Source organism: Callithrix jacchus, chromosome 17 (assembly GCF_049354715.1).
Source record: "Callithrix jacchus isolate 240 chromosome 17, calJac240_pri, whole genome shotgun sequence".
NCBI classification, from domain to species: Eukaryota; Metazoa; Chordata; class Mammalia; order Primates; family Cebidae; genus Callithrix; species Callithrix jacchus.
In genome coordinates this window covers 11,510,336-11,529,288 of record NC_133518.1, presented here as the reverse complement: position 1 = coordinate 11,529,288, position 18,953 = coordinate 11,510,336, and the positions used below count along the sequence as shown (strand labels likewise).

General features: G+C 35.8%; 1 protein-coding gene across 14 annotated transcripts in view; it reads left to right on the top strand.

Moving 5' to 3' along the window:
• The window catches only part of NAALADL2 (N-acetylated alpha-linked acidic dipeptidase like 2), a 1,449,120-nt gene that overhangs the window by 1,064,893 nt on the left and 365,274 nt on the right, over nt 1-18,953 (top strand). For 13 of the 14 annotated variants that reach the window (XM_054246909.2, XM_054246903.2, XM_054246907.2 and 10 more), the window contains one exon: nt 15,316-15,459. The exons of the other annotated variant lie outside the window; for it this stretch is intronic. In XM_054246909.2, coding sequence (XP_054102884.1) covers nt 15,316-15,459 — 144 coding nt within the window. The remainder of the gene's footprint in view (nt 1-15,315; nt 15,460-18,953) is intronic. 14 annotated transcript variants of the gene reach the window in all.

Genomic DNA, 18,953 nt, shown 5'->3' with positions numbered 1-18,953 from the left:
CAACTTTGGGATTTCAATCTTACTGATAAAGGGAATATTTTATCTTTTTGTTGGAATTCCCTTTCATATTTTTAACTAAATAATATAACTCTAGTTTGTCTTCCAGCTAAAATCAGTATGATGAGTCTGATGTTATCCTCATACTTACATCTTACTTACATCTTTGTTTTCCAGAGGCAGACTCACTGAATAACTAACTTTGTGCCTCTACACGTTTTTCTCCTCTCAATTTTTCCTATCTCAATAAATTGCTAAATATATAAGAGTAGCATAGAAGTCTATAAATGTTTGTTCTCAGACTATCTAAAGAGCCTAGACACTGCTTATTGATAACTAAAATGCAGATTTAGACTATTGAGTCTTCATATAATGCTATGTTATTACTTTGACATTAATGTTTTAGAATTTCCTATTGCTTATGGAGAATCATTTAATTTTAATATCAGTCTTAGATCAGTATATAGGCAATATAGTTACAACACCGAATCTTTTAAATCTAGCATCTCATTGATATTTTATTGAAACTTGAAATTATTTTGAAATCTTTGAAAAGTTCAAATACATTCTAAATGATTTCTGAAAATAGTTGATGTCTTTTGTACTGAAAAATGGATTCAACTTTAACATAACACATTTTAAAAATAGCCCTCTTGCTTTCATATGATTTATATTTTCTTTGAAGCAACCTTGCAAGTGTGTCACTCCTTATGCTTCATTTCATACCGAAAGTACTATGAGCAAGTGAGCAAAGCCTGTTTTATGATCTGTTTGATTTGTGTATCTCAGTACACTTCACAAGTTGGGCATAGTGCAGAAATTTTAATTTTTTTCCTCATGGGAACCTCAGAAGGATGAAAAAAGCAGTAGCAGGACAATATGCAGTATCAGAATCAGCAACAGAGATTGCATTATTTTTTTCAGTTCTATTGGACAGTTTATGGATGGTATTTGTTACTGGGGTAATGTGATTCATTTATATTGTACCTATTCTTCTGTGGAGCTAAAAGCACTTTATAAGCATTCTCATTAATCCTCAAGCTTTGCTATGAGCTAAGCATGAGGCAGCTTTTGATTCTCATGTCATGGCCTGGGAAACTGCAGTTTAAGGAATGTCATTGTGCAGGCATTTGCAGAGTTCAGAGAACAGCCAGCTGGGTTAACAGTAACTTGTGGACTAGGACCAGGTAGGGAAAGTCAAAACTTCTTGGTAGGCAGAAGTGTTCCGTGTGAGCAGGTCAGGACTTTTGACTTTATGTATAGACTTTATAGTAATACTTGTCTCATGAAGCCAAATACTAAGTATAATTATTTAAAATACTCTGACTCTTCTTTCCCTCCAGGGAAGTCTTCCCACTGAATCTGTGTCATTAGTGGGACTTTTATTCTTATACTCATCCGGGATTAAAACCTTAATTGCCTCCTCTGTTAATTACCTCATCGCCACTGCTCTGTTCATTGGGTTGCCAAGTCATGACCATTCTCCTTTCCCAGGCTTTTCACATGGATCTTTACCTTTCTGTGTCCAGAGACACCCTAATTCATGCAGATATTACTTCTTGTTGAGACAAAAAAAAAAGTAGCTTTTAACAGAAATGACATCAGAATTTTAATCTTGAAAGCTAAAAGAAGTGGGGTCTGAGCACACCTCTGCAGTTTACCAGCCATATGACTCTTATCATTACAGTATTTCCAAGCTTTAGAGTTATTTCTATAACGTGAAGATAAAAATAACTAGCTTGAAAAGTTGGGTCATCATATATAAAATGTAAAAATGGAATGAGACAATATATGCCAAGTACCAAGTTCTGTGCCTGACATCAATGGGATCTATTTTTACTGTTTTGATTATGAATATAACACATTGTTATGCATTATATTTTAAAAGTTATAAAACAGAACTTTTCCAATTCTGTTCTTTCTGCATCTCACTCTCAGGTCAAGATTTCTAAAATTCCCTTTGATGGTACTAATTATCTTCTTAAAACTCCTTAAAAATATCCCAGTACTTACTCAATTTTCTTAATTTAATATATAAAACCCACCACAATATGGATGCTATAATTTTAGTCTTAATCAACACCATATGTGGTCAGCTCCAGTTAACCTTGGCTACTTGCCATTCCCTTTCCACAGCTTTATTTTCCTCCCACAGCTCATTTAATCATGTTGATTCTTTTGCCTGGAATTAGCTCCCTGTAGTCTTTTTCTGTAGAATTTGAAACATATATGAAAAAACCCTGTCAAAGCGAGGCTCATTCTACACCAGATGCAGCTAATGAGAAGAGTTCTATTAATTGTTTTTTTTAGGGCTCTAGCCACTACTTTAAAAGCATTTCTTATTTTCCCATGAGGAGACAAAAGTCTTGCTTAATGGAGCCAGACTCTGACGTGCTGACAACTGAGCTTTCATGGGACTGAGTTCTGAAAGTTATTCATCAGCAGCTTACTTTCTTTTTTCTGTTTTCTCGGATTGCATCACTGCTCTGTACAGGTACCTCTTCTCCTTCATCTGGTGTTTCCAGTCTCTTCAGGCCTGCTGAAGCCTCTTTGCTGGGGGTTCATTTCACATTTCCTGGTCAAAGACCTGGGATTTTCTGGCTACCCTACGTTTTCATTCGTTAAATAGAGGCGGTCATGAAGCTGGATGTTTGCATTTTTCAGTCATCTCCCGGCTCTTCTGGCTTGCTCCCTGTTTCCATCCCAATGCCACAAAAACACAGTCACATAGAGTTTCTAGACAGGGACCTGTTCGTACTCTGGAATCACTTCCTGGATGTTTTTTCTTTTCCAGTTAAGATCCCACTCATTTCCTACCTCATCCCAGAACCATTCACAGTGTTGACTGACACAAAACGTTCTTTAAATGTAGCACTGGTGTAATATAACATCATTGGGTTGTTAAGAAGATTAAATGAAAGAGCTGAAAAAGAAAATTTTGAGCAATGTGAATAATCTAGACTTTTGTTCAAGCTCCATTATCATGGAAATGCTTTTAAAAGATTACTGTGCATAGGGCTGTTTGAAGTCCTTCATACAGGAACTAACAAAGACACCATTTCTATCCTTTAAGAACACCCTAGCTTATTAACAGGACCATTAGTGCTATACTAAGCACAGCCATGTCCCTCACTGCACCACTATAGCCTTTGCTGTGACTTCAAAGAAAACTCATTATTAAGTGAAATAACCTTTTGATGCACTGAAAAATATTACCTTATGAGATAATGGGCAACACATTACCTTAGACTTTTATCCTTACTCTTTTTTTAGTTTTGGATGTGAATTTGGGTTCCATTTCATAAAGTACTTTGAAGAAATGTGCATCCAAAACAACTTGCCAAATTACATTCACCACATTATAGAACGTTTATGTAAGAAAATTCTCATAGAGGAAAACTTAATAGAGTATTTCTGGCTGGAGTTTTCTGTAGAGACACTTTACAGTGATGAATCTGTGGCTCATTAACTGAGGGAATTTTTCCCTTGGCAAATGTTTTAAAATATCAATATTTTTCTTCCCAATATAACTTCTCTCAGTATATACCATCACTACAGCAAGAAACTGGAGTGGTAATTGGGTCACAGTTCTGTGGGTGACTAAGAGTAAAAATTAATTTTAATAATATTGTAAGAAAAATTATAAACCAGAAAGGGAATATATTGAACTCTTTTACACCGCCCATTCCAAACATAAGGAACATTTCTGCAATAATAGTAGGACATTCACCTCAAATTTAGATGTATGCAGGTAACTACAAAGAGCCTCTTTCAACATGAAAATGGAAAGATTTCTATTAAATTAATGTCCAGAGAATGCTGTACATATGATGAGTTAAAGGCTTCAGAAGATGTGGAAAACTATCCCAGAGTCACTTCCTAATTAGAGGTGGAGCAAAGGCCAGACACTGGTCTCTGAACCCAGGCCAGTCTTCTTTTCTTGAGTCAATGTTTCCATGTCAAATACAGGAACCTACAAAGATCTGAGAAGTACTTCGTATATGCTTGATCATTTATCCTACCAACACATGTATCAGGGAAGTGGGGTTAATTATTTTCAACTTTTATTATCTAAAAAATAACTAAATCCAGAAATAAAGTATTGGGCTTCTGTCTGTTCATTTAATCAGTCTCATAAAATAAAGTAATGTGTTCTTAGGATTTGGTTTGAAGAATTAATGGTTGCATGCTTTTATAACAACAACAAAAACAAAACACATTCATAGTTTATTTGCCATCTTTTAAAAATGTAAACTACACTTTTTCTGAGACTAGAAATTTTGCAAATCATTTCAATGTTTATACCCTTCAAGTTAGAGATGGGAAACTTCTCAGGGGAATGCCTCTGAAGCAGTTTACTTAGCTTATATTACATGTAATGTGCAGATGGCCAATTATTCCAGTTGTGAATCTAGACTGCTCTCCTCGAAGTAAAGAACAAACTAGATATTTTATCTGTCTCTCAGTTTGTTTTTCTTATGATATAGTTTATGGTTGTTTCCAAATGTTCATGTTTTTAGAATGCTTTAGGGAATAAAATCGTTTTGGAGTAGACAAATGAGGAATGCCAAAGAATAGAAATGTTTAGAATTACATGGAATAGGGAATTAATTATCATATATCCAATTTTTTCTCTGAAATAGATTTAAAGAAGTATGTATCAGTATCTAAATATTACCACTGCTGCTATAAATCTAAATTTTCACTTAAAATGACAACTTTATTAATATAAAATTAACAAGTAAAACCCTACACAAGAGAAAGTCCCGTTTCTTGGGTAGAAGGTTCAGGTTACAAAATGTCCTTAACAAACACATTAATGACCATCATCTGCTTGAAAACACAGGACTGGTCTTTGTTTTAATGTGGCACATCAATGTGTACTAAAGCAATAGAAGTCATTTAGGTATGTTTGAAAATTTATTATCATAATTCATTAAATAATAATCAATTCAATTATAGGACACACTAGATTTCAACTAACATTAATTAAATACCATGCTTATGTCTTGTATAATGGCCAAAATCTAGTGTAACACTTTGCTTAATTACACATTAATCAAAACATTTTAATATAATAATAAAAATTATCCTTTAATTGACTGTCAAGTTTAGAACAGATTCTAAAACTGCATAGCCAATTTTTAAAATATATATATATATATTTTATTGTGTTTTAGGTTTTGGGGTACGTGTGAAGAACATGCAAGACTGTTGCATAGGTACATATGCAATGTGGTTTGCTGCCTTCCTCCCCATCACCTATATCTGACATTTCTGCCTATGTTATCCCTCCCCAACTCCCCACCCCCTCCTGTCCCTCCCCTAATTCCCCCCCCCAGACCCCAGTGTGTGATGTTCCCCTTCCTGTGTCCATGTGTTTTCATTGTTTAATACCTGCCTATGAGTGAGAACACATGGCATTTAATTTTTCTGTTTCTGTGTCAGTTTGCTGAGAATGATGGTTTCCAGGTTTCCCATTACTGGGTATATATATCCAAAGGATTATAAATCATTCTATTATAAGAACATATGCACATGAATGTTCATTGCAGCACTGTTTACAATAGCAAAGACTTGGAACCAACCCAAATGCCCATCAATTATAGACTGGACAGGGAAAATGTGGCATATATACACCATGGAATACTATGCAGGCATAAAAAATGATGAGTTCGTGTCCTTTTAGGGACATGGATGAATCTGGAAGCCAAAATTTTATACATATTTAAACATATTTGTTGGAGGAAAGAGAATGATGGTAATTTATATATTATAGTCCTTTGCCCCCAAATACTTGTACATAGCCAATATAAATCTTGAGTTTATATGTCTGAACATAAAAAAAAAATGTTTAATCATGGGGAAATATTTCTAACCTTTTATGAGCCGGAGTCATACTGATGATCAGTACCTATGGATGAGTGAATTAGAAAGGGAGAGCCCAAATTAATATTAACAAAGATTTTACCTATGTAGCATTTTTTTAAAACGTAAAATTATACTCTGCTTAATCTACATATTCTTTTAGTATCAGAATGCATAGTCATTTTGCTCTTGTTGCTCAGGTTGGAGTGCAATGGTGCAATCTCGGCTCACTGCAACCTCTGCCTTCTAGGTTCAAGTGATTCCCCTGTCTCAGCCTCCTGAGTAGCTGGGCACATGCCACCATGCCAGGCTAATTTTTGTATTTATAGTAGAGACAGGGTTTCATCATGTTGATCAGGCTGGTCTTGAACTCCTGACCTCAGGTGATCCGCCCACCTCAGCCTCCCCTGGATTAAAAGCATTTTTTTTAAATTTTTTATTGGATTTTAGGTTTTGGGGTACATGAGCAGAGCATGCAAGACAGTTGCGTAGGTACACACATGGCAGTGTGCTTTGCTTTCCTTCTCCCCTTCACCCACATTTGGCATTTCTCCCCAGGCTATCCCTCCCCACCTCCCCCTCCCACTGGCCCTCCCCTTTTCCCCCCAATAGACCCCAGTGTTTAGTACTCCCCTTTCTGTGTCCATGTGTTCTCAATTTTTCATCACCCGCCTATAAGTGAGAATATGCGGTGTTTCATTTTCTGTTCTTGTGTCAGTTTGCTGAGGAAGTTTATATTGTAAATAATAACCTAAACAATACTCTGCTGACTTTGACTAGGCTTGATAGAAAATGATAATATTTATAACCAATGGGCTATAAGATACTGAAATAACAAAGAATCAGCTATATTCACAAGGACAAGAAAATGACTAACCAATTTAGTGTACTGGTCATTTCAGGAAAATAACTATAAATTTAGTGAGCTAAAATAAAAATGAAACATTTGTGCCAGTTACTTAATGGTCTGATTTCTGTCAAAGTGGCAGCCCTCTGGAGAAAGTCAAATAAAATATTCTGGCATAACATTACTGATATCAACTTGTTCAATTGATATTTGGGTCTTTTTCAAAAAAGTACAGCAGAAAATGTGTTTTAAAATCTCATTTTTTGTTTTAGCTCAGATTGTTTAGTTCTCTGGTAAGTCCATAGTAGTAATATTTTTAGTTTGTCAGTCTTTTATTATAACAAATTATAATCGTTAAACCCCCCCCAAAATGAAAAAAGTCAAATCACTTATCATAATATTTAATCATGGCTGAAATAAAGTGCTATAAATGTGATTTCTATCGTCAAATCACCAAGTTTACTTTTGAGGGAAGGACAAAAACAAAACACAATGCTCTCTGATCATTTTATTATTTATTTATTTATCAGTAGGATTTTGGCGAACAGGTGGTGTTTGGTTATATGAATAAATTCTTTCCTGGTGATTTCTAAGATTTTGATGCACCCATCACCTGAGCAGTGTACACTGTACCCAATGTGTAGTCTTTTATCCCCCACCTCCCATCCTTTCTCTCAAGTGCCCAAAGTCCACTGTATGATTCTTATGCCTTTGTGTCCTCATCTTAGCTACTAATTATGAATGAGAACAGATGATGTTTGGTTTTCCATTCCTGAGTGACTTAACTTAAAATAATGGTCTCCAATTCCATCCAGGTTGTTGCAGATGCCATTATTGTGTTCCTTTTTATGGCTGAGTAGTATTCAATGGTATACATATATCACATTTTCTCATGGTTTGATGGGCATTTGGGCTGGTTCCATATTTTTGCAATTGCGAATTGTGCAGCTATAAACATGCATGTGGAAGTATCTTTTTTGGTATAATCACTTATTTTCCTCTGGGTGGATACCCAGGAGTGGGATTTCTGGATAAAATGGTAGATCTACTTTTAGTTCTTTAAGGAATGACCATACTATTTTTCACAGTGGTTGTGCTAGTTTACATTCCCATGAACAGTGTAAACCTGTTCCCCTTTCACCACATCCATGCCAACATCTATTTTTAATTTTTTGATTATGGCCATTCTTGCAGAAGGAAGGTGGCATCGCATTGTGGTTTTGGTGTGCATTTCCATGATGGTTAGTGATGCTGAGCATTTTTCATACGATTGTTGACCATTTGTGTATCCTCTTTTGAGAAATGTTTTTTTAATGTCCTTAGCCCATTTTTTGATGGGATTGTTTGTGTTTCTTTGATGATTTGTTTGAGTTCCTTGTGGATTTTGGATATTAGTCCTTTGTTAGATCTATAGATTGCAAAGATTTTCCTCTCAGTGGATTATCTGTTTACTCTGATGATTGTTTCTTTTGAGGTACAGAATCATTTTAGTTTAATTAACTTCTATCTATTTTTCTTTTTTTTTTTTCATTTGCTTTTTGGTGCTTGGTCATGAAGTCTGCCTAAGCCAATGTCTAGAAGGGTTTTTCCAATGTTTTCTTCTAGACGTTTTAAGGTTTCATATCTTAGAGTTAAGTCTGTGATTCATCTTGAGTTGATTTTTGTATAAGATGAGAGATGAGGATCCAGATTCATTATTCTACATGTGGCTTGCTACTTATGCCAGCACCATTTGTTGAATAGGTGTCCTTTTTCCTATTTTATGTTTTTGTTTGCTTTGCCAAAGATTAGTTGACTGTAAGTAATTGGCTTTATTTCAGGGTTCTCTATTCTGTTCCATTGGTCTATATGCCAGTTTTAATACCAGTTCCATGCCGTTTTAGTGACTATGGCCTTGTAGTATAGTTTGAAGTCGTAATGTAATGCCTCTAGATTTGTTCTTTTTGCTTAGTCTTGCTTTGGCTATGCAGGCTCTTTTTGGTTCCATATGAAGTTTAGGATTTTTTTTTGTTGTAGTTCTGTTAAGAATGATGCTGATATTTTGATGAGAATTACACTGAATTTATAGATTGCGTTTGGCAGTATGGACATTTTCACAATGTTGACTTTACCCATCCATGATCATGGGATGTGTTTCCATTTGTTTGTGTCATCAATGATTTGTTTCAGTGGTATTTTGTATATTTTCTTGTAGAGGTCTTTCACCTCCTTAGTTAAGTATATTTCTAAGTATTTACTTTATTTTGCAGCTATTGGAAAAGGGTTGAGTTCTTGAGTCTATTCTCAGGTTGGTGCTGTTGGTGTATAGCAGGGCTGCTACTGATTTGTGCACATTAATTTTGTATCCTGAAACTATGCTGAATTTATTTACCAGTTCTAAGAGCTTTTTGGATGAATCTTTGGGGTCTTCTAGGTATATGATCAGGTCATCAGCAAACAGCAACAGTTGACTTCCTTTTTACCAAATTGGATGTCCTTTATTTCTTTCTCTTGTCTGATTGTTCTGGCTAGGACTTCCTCTCTGTCTGTCTCAAATTTGTTATTTAGAATAGCTTATATACAGACATACTAACATTTTGAAGGAGACTGAGACCTGTTGATTTGTGGTTTTCTGATATAGTTACTTTGGGGGAAGATGAGCAAACACAGTCTCTATTCTTTTCATTCTTCTTCTTACATATGTCATTTTAAAAATTACATACATTGTACTATAAAAAATATACCGTTGGCTCTCCATATCCAGGGGTTTCACATCCATGTATTCAACTAACTGCAAATTGAAAGTATTTGGGAAAAATTTCCACTAAGTTCCAAAAGCAAAACTTGAATTTTCTCTGTGATGACTACTATGTTGAATTCATGTGGATTAAGTGATGTGTAGGCGTTGTATTAGGTATTATAAGTAATCTAGAAATGGTTTAAAGTATATAAGAAAATGTGGATAGGTTATATGAAAATACTAGGCCATTTTATATAAAGGACTCAAGCATATGCAGAATTTGGTATCTTCAAGGGCTCCCAGAACCGATTGCTGGCAGCTACCAGGGGATACCTATATAATGATTTAGGCCAGTGCTGATCTAATATGCATACAAATCACCTGGGGATCTTGTTGGACTATAGATTCTGATCCAGAAGACCTGGAGTGGGACCTGTACTTCTTCATGCCTAATAAGTCCCAGTTCTTGCAGATGCTGCTTCTCCAAGGACTACACATTGAATAGAAAGGATCTATGCAACATTGAGTGAGTAGCAAGAAGGATTGCATGTTCTCACACACATACACACATGAGTGAGGTGCACAGGGTTGAGCTATGTGTACTCCTAAATTCTGAAGTTGTGCTATCTCATTCACTATCATCATTAAACACACCAAGCCCCTCTTTTATTTAACCGGCACATTTTTGTTGTATCTAACCTCTCAGTGCCTTCATCTCAGTATCTGAGATTTCTAATCTCTCAAGGTTTATCTTCCCTTATACTGTTTGGGTAATTGGCACTTGTATACACTCACTTTTATTTATTTATTTTTATTTTTTATAATTTTGAGATGGAGTCTCACTCTGTCGTCCAGACTAGAATGCAGTGACATGATCTTGGCTCACTGCAACCTCAGCCTCCCAAGTTCAAGCAATTGTCCTGCCTCAGCCTCCTGAGTAGCTGGGACTACACATGCATGCACCACCAAACCCTGCTATTTTTTTTGTATTTTTAGTAGAGAGGGGGTTTCACCATGTTGGCCAAGCTGTTCCTGAACTCCTGGCCTCAGGTTATCCACCTGCCTCGACCTCCAAAAGTGTTGGTATTACAGGTGTGAGCCACTGCATATGGCCAACACTGACTTTTCAATCAGGTTTAAAAGTATTCCATCTTGTCACACATGTCAAAAAGAAAAAAGAGTACTGACAACTAACAGAGTGTGTTTTCTTTACACAGCCAAGGAGATGAGATTGAAGTGGGCAACAGTAGTTTGGAAAAGCATGATGTAGAATTAAGGATGTACAATTAGAACACATCTTACTTATTTTAATGCTGATTTCTTCTGAATTTCACCCTCTGTAACTTTGGCTCTAGGTCTCTGAACTAATATATTATTTTTATTTCAGCAAGTCAGCATAATGAAGACACTTTGGTGTCATCTTGGTAATTCAGGAATTGTAGATGAGAGGACAGTAGTATCACAGTGAAATTATTTATTTGTAACATTTCAAACAGTAAATCAATGATGGAGTCAGACTTGGGACTTTGTTTATCCAATTTCCTCATTATACTATGCACATGTACCATTGAATCAGGGATTGAATTATTGATGTAATGGATCAGTTTGAATCTTTATCTGGATTACAATGAGTGTATAACATGAACAGAGAATTAGCTATCTACTGAAATAAAAGTTGGTACTCCTCAGTCTTTATGAAGCATAAACAATATACAGAGTATGATATAAATACTGAAGTCTAAAAGTTAAAATGCTAAAATGTGATGTCACAGTCTTTTCTGTTCGGTCAGTACCCTTTCTATCAAGGCACATAATCCACTCAATTTTCATCTCATATCTAATGGATTCTTATAGTTCAAAGATATGCTTTAAAATATTACGAATAAAAATAGCACGTGTTTATCTTTATTCAAAAACGTCTTAATAATGTAAGAAAACAAAACTCTTCTCTCAGCTCTTCTTCAGTAAACAGGGTTTTTTTTTTTAAACAACTTCTGTCTATAATTTAATCGTGGTGTCCTGTAAAGTCCTGCTTTTAGTATCTATTCTCAGAAGAGAACTCTTTGTCAAATTTCCATTAGGCTGAAGGTAAAAAATTAATGAGCCACTTACTTTAGATATTTCAAAACTAATCAAGTCTATTAGTCATGCAGCACAAAAAAATCAAAGATTTGGGTGTATTCAATTATAGTTTAGGGTTCACTTATACTTAACATTTAAATGCATTGCTTCGTAAGCTTAATAGAGCATTCTAGAGAGAAATGGAATGCAGGTATTGATTTTTTTATTAACAAATATATCTTAAATATGATTTTATTTATTTCAAGACTTTTTATCTACAAAAGTTAATTTTAGGGCAAGAATAATCAGTGAATTGATGGGGTAGATGGGATTTGAAAGTTTTTTAATATATCTGCTGGGAAAGAGTATTAGTTAGCTAGGGAGAAATCATAATTATATAGCAAGCATAGAATTATAATTTATTATTCAACTGTACCCCTGCTCTACTTTGTAAGGACTCAGAAAATCATTAAGATATAGGCATTAAGATTATTTGTCAAACAATTGTTGATTCTTTTTTCTACCATTAATTATTGAAAGCCTGTTATGTACCTGACAATGTGCTAGGCATTGTGTAGATGTAGATGACTTGGTCCTTGCTTTCAAAAAGTTATAGTTCAGAAGGAATAAACAAAGTGATTTTACATAGTGATAATGTTAACTGAAAGTAGCAAGCATTGCAAAATAGGTGCAGATATATCACACAGAGCTGAGGGTGCCAGAGAAAGCTTCACATAGAAGATGACTTGTAAGTTTGGCTTTGAAGGAACCGAGTGCTTTGGACGTGTGTGATGTATGAGAAGATCAAATGAAGTAGAAGCAATGGCTTAAGCAAGCACATGGGGATGTAGCTCATGGAGTATGTATGCATATAGCTTAAGTCTTTGCTTAAAATGTATGAAGAAAACCAGTAGGAAATAATGTTGAAATATAAGGTTTGAGATTGTGAAGGGCCTTGAATGGCAAGCTGAAGAGTTTGGTATTTGAATTGGAGAGAGGTGAAATTATACAGCATCTTAAGAAGTTTCCACATTCATGAAAACTTCAAAATAGTAGACTGCACATTGCACATCAGTATTATTTCATTATCTCATGCACATTAAAAGCTCCAAAGGTAATGGCTGAGAGAGAAAGTACATACTGGGAAAATCAGATGCCTATGCCAGAGTTTTCTAGCTAGTTGGACCAGACATTGCCTATACTTTGAAACATGAATCAGTTTATCTTCAAGTACAGCCTGGAGTGGTGGTCTTGAAGCTCATCATTTTTGGCTGAGAGCAGCCTCCTGTGGTCTGAAAATCCCCTTCAGTTTACCTCAACAGGCTGTACAACTACTAGCACCTTCTACATAAATGGGGCAGGACCTGGTTCCTGGGCATGCCACCTGCGCAGTCTCACAGAGTCCCTTCTCTGAAGGGCCCCACACTTGATTTAATGCTCTGCTGTTGTCATACTGAACTTCTTTATACTTTCTGAACAAGAGGTCCCACATTGTCATTTCACTGTGGGTCCTGCAAATTATATAGCCACTTGTGGTTCCATGAATATGAAAACTGTTGGGAAATAATGACCTACACTGTGGTCAGAATGCACTATCGTATATAGCTATATAAGGGACAATGAAATTATGAGAACAACACTGCTCTTATACAACAAAATATATTCTAAGCTGAAATCTTTATTATTTTGTCTTCAAAGTCATGACTTCCATGGCTGCCACAGGCCTAGGCTAAATATAATATTTTAGCCTTTTGATCTTCTGGACGATAAATTAAGGAAACACTTCTGTAACACATTTTATTGTTTATAATCTACCTCCTCCTGTAGCCTGGATACCAGCATCATTGAGCTCTGCACCCTCTGAAGTCCCATCAAATTAAATTCTGAGAAAAACTGTTAGCAATTATCTTCCCTGATAAAAGTTCTCAAAAATACAGCACTACATTTGGAAACATCACTTGCTTCCTGATAGAGTCATTTGGTTATGTATTTCCTTTTCTGTGTCAGCAAAAATATAGAAACTGAGTAAGTATTAGTTATTTCCTTAAGCATAGTTTCTTCTCTCCCTTATCTCTATTCTATTCATGTAATCTTTGTACTTCTGTTATAACTGTTTTCTCTTATTTTTATTTAATTTTTATTTTTTGAAGCTATTGGTGCATTTAGTTCATTTAAATAGTCAAATATTTCTACAGGCTTAATTCATAAAAATGTCACCTTTCCGTCTCTCCCCTGTGCGTCTTCTCTCCTCTCTTTAACTCCCCAGGACAAATATGTAGCTGTTTTTAACATCTTTAGTAGCTACTTACCTTTTATATTTACCTTCCTTTCTCTCAGTTATGTGTATGTTTGTTTTTCAATATCCTCCATTGTGTTGACTTACCACTCTGAGAGATAAAGCCTTCACTTTCACAATTCTTCATGTACATCACTGCCTGACTTTTCCCCTTTTCTCTTTTTTTCCCAAAAGGGATCATTTTGTGTTAAGTCAACAGTCATTATTTATATTATTATGACTATGTAAATATTATTGCTGAATGATTAAATTTTTTTCTTGCACAACTTTTGGTCCCTTTAAGCTAATAGTTGTCTCCCCTTATAGCTTTCTTATTTTTCTCTATAGCTGGACACTCTTCAAACCTAACACTCTGATCTTACTGTAAACATTCTCTCAACATGTTACAACATACCTGGTATTCTCATTGATTTGGTCTTCCTAGAGACCTCCCTCCCCAGACCTGTTGACCACCTGCTGTCATCCTCACTAGGTCTGCTGTCCATGGGCCAGTCTAGGATTGCCATTGGCTGGGATCTCTTACTTAAGAATAACAAAATGAAGTTGATTCAAAGTTCTCTATATGATTGGGATTTATTGTCTTGCTCTGTTACCCAGACTGGAGTGCAGTGGCACGGTCTTGGCTCACTGCAACGTCTGCCCCCGGGTTCTAGCTATTCTCCTGCCTCAGCCTCCCAAGTAGCTGAGATTGCAGGTGTGCACCACTAAACCCGGCTAATTTTTTGTATTTTTAGTAGAGACAGGTTTCACTTTGTTGGCCAGGCTGGTCTCGAACTCCTGACCTCAAGTGATCCACCCATCTCGGCCTCCCAAAGTGCTGGGATTACAGGCATGAGCCACCTTGCCGGCCAACATCATCCTCTTTTAAGGGTGATGTTCTTCACTGTATTTGGTATCTCCCTGTTCAGCGTTTCACTCTCAGTTTTCTGTTGAAGTAAGGAAGGAACAGTCATCCACATTGACTGGGTGTGTGAGGATTCCAGAGTACAAGCCATTTCACAGTCAGAATTTCATCAAACCCTCCTGCTTCCATTCTCTCTTATAGCCCTACTCTATTAGGTAGCCGGTGTTGACAATTTCTAAGCCTTTCTTGGTTCAGTGTTACAAATGGCATTCTCAGCTTCCCTACTAAGAACTTAGGTTTTAGGTTCCCCCTCAGGTCTTACATCACTGACACCTGCTTTCCAGCTAGGATCTTATTACTGTCTGTTCTCCTGGCCCCTGTGCATTTAAGCTTTTTCATTCTTTTGTTGTCATTTCAGTGGATTTTTATGGGACAATGGAGATAAGGGCATATGCGCAATCTGCCATCTTTAGCTGGGATCTGTCATTGTATTTGGACTTAATTTTTATTAAGTGTCTCAAATCATTTTAATAAGTAAGCAGGGTATAATTAAGGAGTGAATAAACAAATGCATAAATATAAATTTATCAGTCATAATTTAAATACTTATTACAGAGAACTTTTTTTACAGTGTTTTAAATTTCTGTTTACTAAGGGTCTCTTCCTTTTTCTTTTGAATACAGATGGAAGTTTTAGACAAAGCCAATCAAACCTCACCTCCCTGTTAGTGCAGCCCATCTCTGCCTCCCTGGTTGCAAAACTGATCTCTTCACCAAAAGCTAGAACCAAAAATGATGTCTGTAGCCCTCTACAGCTTCCAAATAATGGTAAAGTACTTAATGTCTTTCTCTGTATTGTATAGTTTTTGTAAAGACCATGATCATTTTTAATCTCCTAAACTGGCATATGTAGGATTATTCTTTTCAAAAACACCAACTTTTGACGAAGTAAGCATTATTTTCTTCTGTGGCTCTTTAGCAGCATGTTTGGGAAGTAATTTTTATAAAGACTGAGTGTTGACCAAAATGAGAGATTAGAAAAAGAAACCGTTTGGAACTGCTACAAAGAAACGTAGCTTTATAAATAAAGCATTTTGTACATTCATGAAAATCTGCTTAACATAGCTTCCCAGTTTCAGCTTCAGCAGTCTGATTGCCTGCCAAGATTCAGTGGATAGCAGGCAGCTATCTGGGGTATGAAGTCTTTTAGTATAAAGCATTAAAGCCTAATTCCTGCAATTGACTAAAAAAATCCCTCTGTCTATACGCATCATCGCCCGAGAGATGCTCCTTGTACACCAGCAGTGCAGTTTGTCAGGCCTTGTTGGACCGTGTAGGAGAAAACTGAAGTAGTTAGGCTACCTGTGGTGGGATGAAAGCCATGGCCTGCCTCTTATTCCTGCCTCCAGCCTCAGTAGTAGAGTTCTAAAGAAAAGGCTCTCTTTGCAATTTGTTAAATTTGTATGTATTTGCTGGGAACTACAACTCGTGGGCTCTGTTTTCTGTGTCCTCCAGGCTCAATAGTCATGTTTTATCTAAACTGTTTTGCTCTTTTCAAGAAAAGCATACAAAAAAGAAAACATGTTGAATGAATCTGTAAAAAAAAAAAAATCTTAATACATTAATGATTTCTCTGTTAGGGACATATGCTTTTCAAAATCCTGTAGACTGAGAGCCTCCTAAACTGATTACCAATTAAACAAGGTGGGAAAAATAGAAAACAGTAATAAGTCAATGTTCTCAAAGCAGGAATGAAGAAGCTCTCCAGGAGCTTTTTGTTTTGTTTTGCTTTTCTTCTGCCATTTGTTCTGAGCCCAACAAGTTGATGATGGGCTCCATTTGTTAAAATACGTAAACACCACCAAATTAATAATTTAGTTGTAAGAAGTACTGGACTTGTAAAAGACCATAGTTAAGCCCAGATCTACATAATTAATTAATTCAATACATATTCAGAGCTCCCTAATACACTCCAGACACGGTCCTGTCCTCAAGGAACGGACAGTCCCCATGCTGACTGCATGCCCTCGCCTGTGTCGCCTCCCACTGGAAAGCTGTATGCCTGCACCCACAAAAGACAGCTGCGCCTTTATCATCTGAAGTGGTTGTGAGAACTCAGTTATGATACATGTATCAATTCTTTTGTTTATTTTTTGTGTTAAATGTTATGTTCATTTTTTTTAAAGACAGGGTCTTGTTCTGTAATCCTACTCGAGTAGAAGTGGCTTAATCAGGGCTAGAGTACAACTAGCTCACTGCAGCCTCAAACTCCTAGGCTGAAATGATCCTCCCACCTCAACCTCCCAAGTAGTTAGGACTACAGGTGTGTGCCACCACATTAGACTAATTTAAAAAGTATATATTTTGGTAGTCACAGGATCTAACTAAGTTGCCCTGCTGGTCTTGAGCTCCCTGGATCAAGTGATCCTCCTGCCTCAGCCTCCTAAGGTTCTAGTATGAGCCACTCTACCTGGATTAATTTTCTTGTAAACAGTAAAATGTTACATAAATATTAAGAAGTATCTTTGTTATCAAATAACTACTTTTTTAAAATAAACTTTTGAGACAGGTCTTACTCTATTGCTCAGGCTGTAGTACATGGTTACTGCAGCCTCGACCTCCTGGGCTCAAGTGATCCTCTTGCTTCAGCCTCCTGAGTAGCTAGGACTACAGGCACATCACACTACATGCAGCTAACTTTTAAATGTTATTTTAGAGACAGGATCTCACTACGTTGCCAGAGCTAGTCTCAAACTCCGGGGCTCAAGCAATCCTCCTGCTTCAGCCTCCCAAAGTGCTGGGATTACATGAATGAGCCACTGCGCCTGACCTAACTACATTAATCTTCTTCTTAATGTGAAGAATCATGTCTTAGCAAAGCAAGATGACACTCTCCAGCTGTATTACCATAGTAAATTAACAACAGGCATGAAGCCTATAAGAAAAGTTGAAATATACACCAGTGTTAAAACAAGAAAGATAGACCTACTTTCTAAGGGATTATGACATGTGAAAGCAAGAAAGATAGGCCTGCTTTCTAAGGGATTATGACATACGAAATTTTTCTCATGGATATTGTTATGTTTTTAGAAAATTGTTTTATTTTTAGAAAATTCAAAAATATATTTAAATCATTGAGAAGACATTTAATGTTATAATGAGTTCCTTATTTTTTAAGAGTCAGAATATACATTTCGATTTTCTAAATACTGAATCTGCTCAATTAATATTTGGAAAATCTAAATATATAATTCCATATTGATGTATAATCCTACATTAAACTAAATTTAATTAAACCAACAACTAATGTAGGATTATAACTCTTTACACTAATGTTTTGGACAATAATGCTCATAATTTATCTGAGATAATTAAGTTTCCTTATAGATATTATAAAACCCATTAGTTATTCACAGTGATGTATATCAGGATGGGACATGAAAAGGAGACTGAAGGAGGTACTCTAATTTTAAGCAATAATAGCAATGCTTATTGTTTAAGGATTAAATAAATAATTTAAAGCATATTGTAATTATAACGTATTGTTGAATTTTCTAAGTATAATCCTGATCTTTAGTGTTGGAAAATCTTTACTCAACAAGCCTGGAATGGGCACATTAAGAATATGTGTGTGAATCCACTAATTATTTATCCTACCTATTTAACCCTTTATCTACACTAAATCAAAAATCTCTAAAATCCAGAAAAAATGTAATAGAATTTTTCTAATACAAAATCAAGGACTACATTTAATAACTCTAGTGCTAAAGTGAGTAATTGTTCAAATTTCATAAACTGAGTCTTGGTCCTGTTTTTCCAGACTGGGTTATATCCTTGAACGAATCATCATAAAATAGTTAATGGAGTCTGTCAATAGGCTTGAGTCAACCAGAATCTGTTTCTAGGATATTGTCAAAGCTACTCATAAAATACTGATGGGAAATATTGGCAACAGTTCAAAAAAGGAAAGTGACAAACGGATGCTGAGAAGCAAGTGTAGTTCAAGAATGATACAAGTCTGGCTAAACACGACCAAGACTCAGTTTATAAATTTTAAGCAATGACTTACTTCATCATCATTAGAGGTGAACAAAAAACCATGGGATCTTTCTCTAGCCATCTTGAGAGCGGGGGAATACATCCTACCTGAATAAAGTCAGCATAGGAGGAGTCAGGTGAGTAAAGGAGAAAGCTAGAAATAGAGATAGAGAGAAGGTGTGGGGAAAGATAGAGAGAAAAAAAAACTTATCTACATTATTTGACCCCTAAATACAGCCTTGTCTTAAGCCAAATTTATTGAACTTTTCATATATATGAATCCA